Source organism: Motacilla alba, chromosome 3, assembly GCF_015832195.1.
Source record: "Motacilla alba alba isolate MOTALB_02 chromosome 3, Motacilla_alba_V1.0_pri, whole genome shotgun sequence".
NCBI lineage: Eukaryota > Metazoa > Chordata > Aves > Passeriformes > Motacillidae > Motacilla > Motacilla alba.
Window position 1 is genome coordinate 76200048 of NC_052018.1, and position 12827 is coordinate 76212874.

Here is a 12827-nt window from a genome sequence, read left to right on the forward strand (position 1 = left end):
TTATGAAGGCAATGCACAAAACATTCATGTCTAACTAGAGAAAGGAAATGGGAGTCCAGCAAGTTTCTCTCAATTATCAACATTTCAAATTTGAAAATCAGAATCCCAAAAAATACAGTTCCAGACTCTCTGATTTATTATTTAGGTTCACCTTTCTTTATTAAATCAGGACAGAATACAAAACAAATAGCAACCTCTATTTTGTATGTCTTAAATTAAGAATATTATAATGTAAATATAAAGAATTTTTTCCAAATACTTTTTTATTATTTTCCAAACAGAAAAGCCTTTGGGGAAAAAAAAACAACAAATGGCTTGAAATACTCTTCTTGCATGATCATATACTCTACTATTTATAATTAAATGTACAATACACCTATATTATATATCCCATTCAAGTTATGTAATATTTGAAACCTAATTAAAAAGGAGTTGTTTTTTTCTTTCAAGGCCATACACACAATTCTTGTTTTGCAGTTGGCCTCCACAAACAAGTCTCTGGTCCTACTTTGAGTTACATGGGATTTTTCTGGGATTACATACAAGAAATAATGACACTTATTAAACACACCTACCAGTTTCAGCCAGAGAAGCAAGAATACTTTCTGTAAATTCAATAAAAATATGTAGAAGAGGTCCTCTGTTTAGTTTTCAAAAATACAGGAAATAATCTTTGCATCTCCTCAACAGAACATGAATTTCTAAACTTGCATGAATAATTTAACAGAATCTTCACTATAGGTCTATTTTCATTAAAAAAAAAAAAATTGCACACACACGCACACACACACACACACACTTCTCATGTTTTCTGGTTCCATCCTTACACATAGATTATTTCAGACGGAAGGTTCATGATTTTCCTTTTCACACAGAAATATGTGTATGCCAACCACTACTAATCTTTTAAATTCACTGTATCTCTGCCTGGTGGAGGCTTATGACACAGTAGTTTCCCTACGACAGTGTTTGTTTACATCGAAGACAAAGTACTGCAAGGCAACAAAATCATTCACTTTCATGTCTGATTTCATCAAATTGTTTGCGTTACTAGCAGGTGGTTAAATAAGGTATGTGTGAGTTCATTCAACAGAAAGAAAATACAAACAATCCTTCAAGAAGAGATTCTGGGGCCTAACAAGCATGTCTCTGGTGCCACAGGGAAACTGCCTTTTCATAATGCCTGTGAAAACTATTTGCGGTGCTGCTCAAATAGCATACCACATAATGTTTTTATTACAGAGACTGCAATTGCAACTCAAATTATCCATATGCCTTACATTTATTTTTCTAAGTTGTAATCATGAACATCTCTGAGGATTTTCCTGTTATGACCACTCCACTGTTTAGTTTTGATTTGCAATTGTCATTTTTGTGATAGATTAATCTACTGGGACAGTCCTGCTTCTCTCTGAAATCTAACCCATGGACAGTGTACTCAGCAAAGCTAATTTTACCCCTAAAAAGGCTAACCTCTCCAGGCTCTCCCTGCAATCAGTGGAGACAGGTTGCTCCAAAGATGAAATTTTCACATATCCAGCCTTTCTGAATATGTTTTGTCTCTTCCCATTGCTAGTCAGGAATACAATATATAATGTGTCATGTAAAGTATAGATCAGCATTTAATATCACAACCTTATATTTATCAGTAAAGGTTTTTTCTTAGTGTTCGGTTCTCCTCAAACCAAAATACAGCCACCTAAAGAGATTCAGGTATCTTGCCATATGTCTTGGTTCCTTTCATTTCTCTCATGCTCACCCAGTCAAGCCAGCATGGCTGAAAAGTATACTCACTTTGTTTATCAAATCACAACACACAGATGGACAACTTCTGAGACAATGGCAAAGAAGAGATGAAAATTTTAAAGTATTAAACTGATAACAAGAAAGAAAACCATATCAAGAAAAAAAAATCTTCAGAAGTACCTTCATGTACATCACAGAAATATCGTTTAGCTACAGTAATTTCAGGAACTTCTTTTACAATGGAAAGGTTAGGTAATTTTCTTTCTCAGTTCCAAAGAGATCTATACCATTTTCTTGCATTATACTTCCCTCAGTGAGGTTAGATTTATTAAACATGTAATTTACTGGAAAGATGTAATAAAAAACTTATTTTTCTCTGTAATGCTCCCTCCTATTTGCTTTGGCTGAGCAGGAGTTAATGCTTAAAGGTAATTTTTAAATTAATTCTTAAAATTTATTTCACTTCTTTTGGTGGCATTTGCTGAAGGACTCTTCCTTCTTACACAGAGACACTGACAATAATAGTAAATCAGCAAAATGGAAAGAATTTTTTATTCTCAAAATTAGATAAAAAAATTAAAAGTAAAGTCCTCAAAAGTAGGGCTAACATAAAATACAATGAGAATAGGAAAGGAATGAAAAATGTGGAAAAATGCTAGGAGGAAACAGGAGGGCTGACAGACACAAAGGCGAGGTTTGCAGGAGAACATTCTTTGAACAAAAATTTCTATTTTATGCATTCAGTTTCATTCCTTAATTATTTGTTAAAATTTGTTCACTTTTCCTTACACTCTGCTAGCTACAGAAATATTCAGATTTTTTGTCTAATTAGAATTTCTGCTCTTTTAAAGTATATAAAAGAATAATTTGATCAACATTGTTTTTACTACCTTATACTTCAACATACTCCTAAGAGAAATATAAAGAATTTAAGGAATAATTTTTAGGAATATACTTAATATAAGGAACTATACTTAAATTTAATTTCAAATCACAACCCCTAGTCAGTTCAATGACACATCATTATTATGTAGTTGAACTATTGTAAAGCTTCAGAGTCCTAGTCAGGGACCATGGATTATTAACTCATCATAAGAAACCCCATACAAATACATCAGAAATGCATCTGCTTCTGTCTTTAAAAATTGAACATTAAGTAAAAAACAAGAAACAACATATCAATACACAGGGACTGTTGGGAGTGAAAAAGAATGTATACAATTACTGTTGACACTATAGAAAATCACTTCAGAATATCAATGCCTTAACCAACACCCAGCAATATGGAAGTAGAAAAGGCATTTTGCATTGAGACAAGAAGTACAGTACCATTTGACAACCTCTGCTTTGTATATTGGCCAAAGTAATTTCCCATTTCATTCATCCCTAAATGGGTTTCTGATCACTGGCCTGGAGAATCAAAGGCAGAAAGTAGGCACAAGTAACCCCATCACTGTCGTGTGTCAACTGAGCTCAACAACTGCTAAATCTGAAAAATTATTAACATCCTTAATTATATATTGATTTTGTTTCTTCTTATGTAATGTGACACATTCTTTTTCTTAGAAACTGTATCATAATACCCAGAACAAAGTGAGAAGAGAGAGAGTTGAACAACAGCTTTGGTATTTCATACATTTGCTGAATTTTGGATTACCTTTTCAAGGCAAAAACAACAGGGAACCCAACCCAACACAACAAAAAGGAAAGTCTTAACATAAAATCAGGTGTTCTAAGGATTGTTTATTTGCTTTTGGATTTTGTTTGGATTGGTTTGGTTTGGTTGGTTGATTGGTTTGACTTTTTTTTTCTCACAAAAAATATAATTCCTATCTGAAACTTCTAAGTTTTGAATTAGATTACATTAGTGAGCAAATTTTCTGATCATAAATGTCTGATCTACCTCACCTAATTCTCAAATAAGAAAAGTCAAAAGGGTTCCTCTCAGTTAGTACAGTCCTGTCAAAGGCACAAAGATTTCCATGCACTAATTGCATCAGTGTTGGGACAGCCAGATGATGTTATAACAAGAATACATATTTTTGCTGGAGTGTCTGAAAACAAAGATGATGGATGTGCAATATAAAAAAATAAATCAATAGTCCAACGCTATGGGCCTCACAAAATCAATTTTGTTGCCTAGAGTGTTCTTCAAAAACTGTGAAAAAAGCAACATCTTGAAATGAGATGAAATGATATAACAGAATAATAACTGAAAGACCTGAAGCACTTTAATCACCTGAGTATTTTGGTGGTTTAATCACACTGCAATATTTATGTTCCCACTGGTATCATTCCATTATATGGGGCTTTAATCTGTTTTCCTTGAGGGAGAGAGAGAAATGCCACAAGAAAATTGTTACCCATACAAGGACCTCCCTCTCTCCCAAGCCTCTCTCTCCCCACTACCTGGAAGTTTTAGGGTTTATTTCGTTAATATAAGAACAGAGAGCCAGGTGCAGAACACATTTCCTTGATTTTGGTATCCTCACACTGACTTTCACGGAAATATTTTTCTCAGAACAGAAAATTGAATTCCATCAGTTATAATTAGTTCTCAGAACTAATTGAGCACACAAATAAAAACATCTGCAATAAACAAACACAATCAGCTTAAAATTATTATGTGAACCCAGATTTCAGATATATATTTAAAAAAAAAAAAGCCACCTTAATAAATGTGACAAGCTGAAATCTTATGTCTCCTCAAACTTAAGGCAAATTTGTTTGCAAACATATATAAAAAGATAATTATGCAGAAAACAATATTTTCTCGGAATTACTTAGTGTGTACTCCGAAAGTACTTCTGCGTGAAGTCGACAGCAAAAGTCCAGCTGAAGAACTCACTTCTCAATCCCAACAACCAACTGCAAATCAACTGTGTAAAAACATAGAAATTAATTGCCCAGAAGGCAGGAATAACTCCTAGCTGGCGGGGCAGTAGTCAAATTTTACAATTGTAAGGGGCACAATTGTAAAAACAACTTACATTGTAAGGGGCAGATACAAAAGAAGTCTTAATATCTAGAGAACACATGTAGGTGTCTCAACTCCTTGCAAACTGAATCAAGAGCCTGAGAAGAGTGACAAAGAAGTCCATAGGGAGCTGCTTATAGTAACTCAATTGAAAATGAGAAGTTCAGGCACATGTATGAACTCTACTCATCCAAAACCTAAAGGCCTTTATCCAGAACTGCAGAATGGCAGGTGAAGTTCTGATCCACCCAGGACAGCTAGGGAACTGTCCTGCAACATGCAATTCCACCCAACTGGGGCATGTGCTAAACTAGCTGACTCTGTGGGTAGTGTTTTCTAGATGAATCTGTGCCAGCATGCACAATCCCTTTTAGTGTGGTTCACTTAGGTTCAGGAAAGAGTTCAGAACTCCTACCCAAAGAAGAAGTTACAGATGAAGCATTTACACAAGTCAAACAGCAGCTGAGAACTGTGAGTTCTAGTTCCAGCTTGCAAAATTGTACATGCATTTTATTTTTTCAAAAATAGCATGGAACTATAGAACTGTTTAGGTTGGAAAAGACCTCTAAGATCATGAATTCAAACCATGAACTTAACCCCATCAAGTTCACCACTAAATTATACCCCAATCACATCTACACATCTACAAGTCTATTAAACAGCTTCAGGGTTGGTGACCCCAACACTGCCAGTCTATTTCAATGTTTGACAACCCGGTCCATGAAGAAACTTTTCCTAATGCACAACCTAAACCTTCCCTGACACAACCTGAGGACATTTCCTCTTGTTTTATTTCTTGTTACTTGGGAGAAGTGACCAGCCCACACCTTGCTCCATTCAGGCAGTTGTAGAGAGCTAATGAGATCCCCTTCAAGTCTTTTTTTCTCCAGGCTAAACAACCCCAGCTCCCTCAGCTGCAAAAAGACTTGTGCTCCAGACCTTCCCCAGTTTCATTGCCAATCTCTGGACAAACTCCAGCACCTCAGTGTCCTTCTTACAATGGGAGGCCCAAAACTGGACCACAGGATTGGAAGTGTGGCCTCACCACTGCTGAGCACAGAGGGAAAATCACTTCCTTCATCCTTCTGGCCACGCTATTGCTGATACAGGCCAGGATGCCATAGGCTTTCTTAGCCAAACAAATGCCAAACAAGCCACAAATAAGTCTGCAAGCAAAATAAATTAAAATAACTATGCATGTTGTGTCTTGATGTTAGTACTACAGCTATGCATTAGATTTGCTCAAAGCATGCTTCCTCTGTGGACTTCTCAGGGAACTTCAACATTTCCTTGTCTCATTTGGAGGCCAGATAGACACCTGCTGATATTAAGACAGGTATTAGCATCCAGTATAAACAGACATACAGATGCTACTGTAATTCTGCACAAATCTAATCCTGAATGTCCAAATCTTCCTCAAACATGGTATTTCCACAGGTTATTATTTCCCAAAGGAACACAAATGGAATAAATGTATTAAAGCAAAGCATGATATGAATCCTTAACTCTATGAAAATTATGTTTCACTGACATACCACACTCCTGGTACTTTGTTAAAGCTCTGATTAATTGCCAAGCAAAATGCTGATTGAGGCCTACAAGCCCTTTCAGGTAATATCCATTTTACAGATGTTTCTACTGAAGCACAGGAAGCATTTAATGTTTCCTTATTTTACTTGTCCATGAATTTTCTGAATTCAGAAGTCCTAACTCATATACACCCTGTTTTTCATTCAATAGAAAACTCATTTTCTTGAGTCATAATACCCAAAAAATTAAAAAAAACTGAAAAGGGAAAAAGAAAATATTGAATGTAATGTATCACCCTCTGACATGGGAAGCTTTTCATTTTTCTTTTATCAAAAATTCAAGATGCTGAATTAAATAGACTATTAACACATTAAAAGTAAGTGCTAAGTGTGAATAGCTTCAATTTAATCACAGCTGAATCAGTTCTATTTTGCACAGACTTGTGCTGTATTTTCAGCTAAGAAATGAGATAGTAATTAGAAATTACCCAGCCATTATGATCCAAGTGCAATGATTCTCTCAATGTGTTAGAAAGTACCTGACAGAGTATTGATTACACATAAGAAGTTTACTATATAATCAGCTTAAAATCACATGGTTTGTATTGAAGATACTAAAGCAACAAATGCTCCGATACAAGTGGATCTTGGTAACTCCCAATTTCTGTGCTTCAGAGTTCCAGTGAATTTTTTGTAGCTTTATACGCAATAGAGGTCATTGAAAAAAAATAAGATTGATCAGTGCAAAAAAGGTGAGACAACAGATAATAATGGTCAAGGATTGCTTTTCCGCTTACTCAATTACAACATAAAACACTATTTTGTTAGACTTATACTTTCAAGATGAGAGTCATGACAAAAAAACTTGAGACATTTTTGAAAAATACCATTAAAAGACCATCAGTGGATGTCATAGATGAGAAATGTTTTGATGTTCTTAAAAACATTGAAGAATATTTGTTAAATAAATATCCTTAGAACTGTTACTCACAGAAAGCCTGTTGAAATAATATCATTAATCACAGTTGGGAATGACAAAAATATATTTTGCTTCTCAGCAGTATGGTAATAACATTTTTGGAGTGCAATCAATCTGTCTTCATCTGCTTAAAAAGGTGATTTACTGGCAGATGCCATTTTGGGAAAATCACAATATTTTTCATTAAATGTTGATGAATCAGAACATCCTGCATCCTCTTGTACTGAAGGTATATATTGAAAAAAAAACCCAGAAAATGAATCAAAACTAGTTTCTTCACTTAGATCCATGTTGTCATGGTGGTCTTATTCCTTTGAAGTGTGTATCCTTAAAGCCACATCAGACTCTTGTTCTCAAATTTCAGAAATTGTTACTGACGGATTTCAAAGAAAGCTTAGAAATAATGACAATCTTGGAAAATATGCAAAGTAATAGGAAGAATAAGTGTCAAAATGAAGCATAAGAACAATGTGAAAACTGTAGAATACAGTTTATGTTACTAGTATATTAGCATGGTTTATTTTATCAATAATCTTATGGCACTGAATGTTTTTTAATGTAAATTTCAACCATGAATGAACTAAAGCTCCATTTTCAGTTTAAAAGAAAAAAAAAAAGAAAAGCTAAAGGTAGTAGCACTGGAACTCTGAAAAAAGTTGTCTGAGAATAGTCTGAAATCTCAGAGTTCATAGGAGAAATTAAGAGAACATCAAATACATTTGTAAATATTACTTTGTAAATATTGATGTTAAAGATGTCTAGGTTTGTTTTATTTTTTTTTGTAGGTTTTTCTTATTCTGAAAGATTAAGCCTTCTGAACACAGATTTGGCAAGATGAAAAGTATTTTAGAAGAAGACTGACTTTTGAAAGGACTTTTGTATTTCCCAGAGGAAGAAGGCAACAGTTGAAATTTTCTGGGCAAGAGACTTTTCTTTAGAGCATCTTCAATCACATTAAAGGATAATTGCTGCTTCTCACTAATAACTATGAACCACTTGGAGGAGCATCACTACCTCTGGAATACACAGGCAGTTCTGAAAATACTTGAACTCCAGCACAGGGAGGACTTGTAACTCTAGGCAGTCTTTTGCTTTTGCCATTTAACACTTAGGTCCTGCTTCTTCCTTTAGAGTCTATGCAATATTACTGCATTTTGTAAAATAGAGTTCTCCAAATTATATGAAGTACCTTTCAGACAAGAGAATGTTTCTTCCCAAGTGAAGTTCAGGTGCTGTAAAGCATGCAGTATAATTCTGCTTTGTGGCTTCACACTTGGTTGAATGCTACAATACAACTGCATCAGGTATTCTCTACAATTCTCAGTCATACCTCTACAATTTTATTTTCAAGGACTGGCTACATAGGTAGAGACTGTCCAAAGTTTACATGAGCTTTAAGTTATTGATGGTGTCAAGGCAATTTTATTTCAGCCAAGAGAAACTTCAGGCTGCCCTACTTCCACTGTTTACCTCACAGTGACTGTAACAAGTCACAGATGAAATTACCATGCTGGAGAGGTAACTTCCACAGTGCAGTGGCAACCCACTCTTCCCTCCTTGAGGCCTGTAAACCCTAATAATATTTTGTTTCATCTAACTTTATTTTATATGCAGAACTGTTCTTGCTCCATATAATAATATAAATTGATAACATGAAAATAGCTGTTAAACTAAATACATGAAATTTTCATTTACCAGTCAGGTAAATCAAACAGGATAATTTTGCTGTTCCTAAAAGTCTAATCCTTTTAATGAATTGGTTTCTGTTTCAGACACCATTCTGACATAAATGTACCCTAATAGCATATTCCAGGCTCCAAAGACTCCTTTTTCTCTCCTTTTTTCTCTTTTATTTTTCTCTTCTGTCTGCTTTCATAAAATAACAAGCTTACTGTATTTGTTTTTAAATTGTATTTACTCCAGATAATTCACAGATTTATAAAAGACAGCTTAGAAAGATACAAAAAAGATATGGTTTTGTGATGCAAAAGAATACTTCCATTTGAGTCTATACAGAATTTTCTTTCCCTCTTCACAAGATTTAAATGAGTTTTATAAGGGTACATTTACCTTACACATGTAACTACAGTGGCAGTAAAGATTATATAATAAGACTTAATAAGCACTATTGTTACATTTTTAGTTTCTTATCTTATATAGCAGCAAATTTATATAATAGTCCCTATGTTGGGAAGCTTGCTTGGAGACTGCTAGTCTCCTCCCGGTCTCCAGAAAATAGACAAACAGCTGCTGTATCACAGCAGTATTCCTCTTCCTCAACCACTGAAATATACTCATGTTCCCTTCTCTTGCTCTCCTGCCAGCCTCATGGCTCTGGCTAAGAGTTTCAGCAGAAAGCTTCAACCCTGTTTCAGAGCACACTCTGGCCAGATGGTGAGGGGGCCCTCCGTGTCTCCACCAATAAAGACACAAGTGGTAGCACCACCCGCAGAACTTTGCTCTTTCATGTCTTAATGGTCTGCAACAGGGCACTCAAGAACCCGAGGGAAAAGAAAAATCTACTGAAAATCAGGGCCTAAGTTCCAGAGAGGGCACAAATGGAGACACACCAAATACGCTTTGTGCACCAAAAAGTCCCTTGCTCACTAACAAGACTTCAGAAGTTAATGGAGCCCTCTCCTCTGGCTTTCACACAGACTGTCTTAGGAGGTTGGGGTCTTCCTCCTGGCATTTATAACTTAGATTGCATTGATTTATTTTAAACTTGTATCTTGTGACTCAGATGGGTGAACACATATTATATGCTTTCAATGATTAAAACTCCTAATTTGTTTCTCATCAATGCTCTCCTTTTTTTATAATTTACAAAAATTACCAATAGCAATGACACGTGTTTTATTAAACAAGCAATATACTCTTTTTATGACATTTCTGAGCCTCCACCAAACGTATGGAAACTTTTTGTATCTAAAGAATTTTGGCTTGGGGGTTCCAGAGCTCCACATCACACACACTGAGAGTGGTATTCACAGATGCTGAATTTGGTAAGAGTTCCTTTCATCAGATAGATACTGATCTAGTGAGGTGGCAATGACTAAAACATGGCTTCTTCCATTTCACTTAATTCTAGACAAACTTCCACAGTGTTTGACTTAATAGACTGCAAATCAAATAAGTGCAGGAAGATGCACCACAGTTCTTACTTCCACAAGACATACAGAAAAGAAGAAAGAAGTACACTTCACTTACCACATCGTTCACCTGTAAAAATAAACAGTGAAGAAAATAGTCCAGATCAATTCTGTAATTTCCTTATAACTGGGAGCAAACACCTGCACCTCAGCTGCCTATTAGCTTATGTGAGATAGAAAGAGGAGGAAAGAACCCTGTATTTTCTGCCAACCACCCCAGGGAAGAAGGAATGAAACATAATATTATTGTGGAAGGAGAAGACAGAGGTATTCCTTATCATCCTTATATGAGTACTGAAGAAGTTGAACAGTTTCACATGGTTGGCCTTGCAAATAGCATCTATTCCATTCCTGGTAATACTAAAGTTTTAAAATTTTTACTTCTAAAAAAGTAATGACTTAATAAAATCAGCTAATTTTGAACTACTACTACTACTACTACTACTACTACTACTACTACTACTACTACTACTACTTTTCATTTATTTTTGGGGCTTTAGTTCTTTAATGCCAAATATAATGATTTAGTGTAGTTTTATATAGGCGCAATTTCACAGAGCAGAGATCTCATGCAAATATGTTGAAAATGTGTTTTATTTTGCTCACAATACAATCAGAACTAAAGATATATTTAGATTGTGTTTAATGCCTTGCCAAGCTATTTACCTGGCTACACATGAGCTTTCCCTATTATTCATCTGAAATCACTGTGAAAAGCCCAGTCAAGAGAATTTATGGGCTACTTCATGTGGAAATTTGGAAAAAAGCACACGTGGTATATTCATTAATCAATGAGAGTCATTTTTACAGTCTTCTTTTGTGCCAGATACTGAAATTAGATCAGTTAGGGGGAAATCTTCCAATTCATAAGGAGCCCTACTGAAATTGCTTAAGTTCAGCCAACAGATTTCACTCATAACCTTTCATCCCACAACTTCTGGAAAGCCACAACTGTCATCAGAAATAACTTGCATTTGTGAAATTCCATGTTACTGAATGTTTCTCACTAAGTCAGAGATGTACATGTATTTAAAGAGATCTAAAATGTAAATTTAGTTTGTGCCTTCAAGTCAGTCTCTGAACAGGCATTTTTCCATCTGATTTGAATCTTATACTTGCTAAAGAGTGAGTATAAGGTATTATATTCTGTAGTAATGCAAACAGAAACTATAATAGGAAGGAGTCCTGCAGAGAACTATTAAAATGCCATGAATTTAATGAAAACCCTCCTTTGAAAGCTTGTGAGGAAATAATTTCTTTTCATCTGTGGCCACAAGTCAATAATTGAAATTTTTAAGTCAGTAACTTTGTAGACAATTGAAAATAAGTACAGATAGATATACTACCAAAAAATATTTTAAAAATTAATTTGGCAAAAGCAATATACATCATGTTGATTTCAGCTGATAACTGTGACATAAATGTACTCACAGTATAGAGAACTCAGAGTACCAGTTATTAAAGACTGAAACTGGCGAGATCTGCACTACAAAGAAAACACAACTATAGATATAAATTAATTCTAAACATCTCTATAATGAAAACTGCTAAGTGTGCAGCAATAACTTCAAACTTCACTGTTTTGCTCGATATCATCTAACTTGAAATTCTTCTGTGACATGGAGTTTTCTTGACTATCAAATTAATTAGTTTGATCTCTACTTTTATTTTTAATCTTTCCTAAACCTTCTGGTAGCAGCAAATTGCTTGTGGAGAGCACAGAATTGAATAAAACAGCTGGACTAAACTAACATGTTGGAGGGAGGAAAAAAGCTTTGCAATTTATTAATGTATTCAAAAGACTGCTACAAAGTTTACAATTTAATTATTGGAAGATTATAGAACTGCTTCACTGCTTCTGTACTGTGTTAAATAAACTGTACGTGCAAGGAGTAATAAATGAAATTGTTAATTTCAGTGCATCCTTAGGGAATAGTAAGAGGGGGAGTTTACATTATTTAGAGCTCCAAATGGATTTGAGTTTATATACAGTAATAAATCTTAACTACATTGTTAATTAACCCTGCCTCAAGCCCCTTTTTGCCTTAGGAGTTGAAAGACACAGTGTCTGTTAGGATAACTCACCATTCATGTGCTTAAAGATGCTTAGGACTGGGAGAATTTGCCGATAATAGGGCACCAAGGCCTCCCCCACCATTTCAGCTGACACCACCAGGTGCTGGATGACTTTCAGCGTGGTGCAGAGGACCTGTCGGTTACGAAGGTTCAGTGCATCTGTGATGCAAAAAGAACAACAGGCAGAAAGCAGAATTAATTTCTAAAATGTAAAGGGAGGGGGAGGAGTCCTCTAATGGACAAATTTAATTAAACTATACTCTGTTGGGAATTGTAAGTGGGCCTTTATTAGCCCAGCTTAGAAAGATCCCAAAGATGGATTGCAGTCCTGATGTTATAAAACACTGCCTTGTCTGATTGTTATTTGT

General features: G+C 35.1%; 1 protein-coding gene across 6 annotated transcripts in view; it reads right to left on the minus strand.

Annotated features, from left to right (window-relative positions):
* Window positions 1-12827, minus strand: part of PACRG (parkin coregulated) — a 214659-nt gene that overhangs the window by 79762 nt on the left and 122070 nt on the right. For 5 of the 6 annotated variants that reach the window (XM_038130619.1, XM_038130621.1, XM_038130622.1 and 2 more), the window contains exon 5: window positions 12469-12618. The exons of the other annotated variant lie outside the window; for it this stretch is intronic. In XM_038130619.1, the coding sequence (XP_037986547.1) occupies window positions 12469-12618 (150 nt within the window). The remainder of the gene's footprint in view (window positions 1-12468; window positions 12619-12827) is intronic. 6 annotated transcript variants of the gene reach the window in all.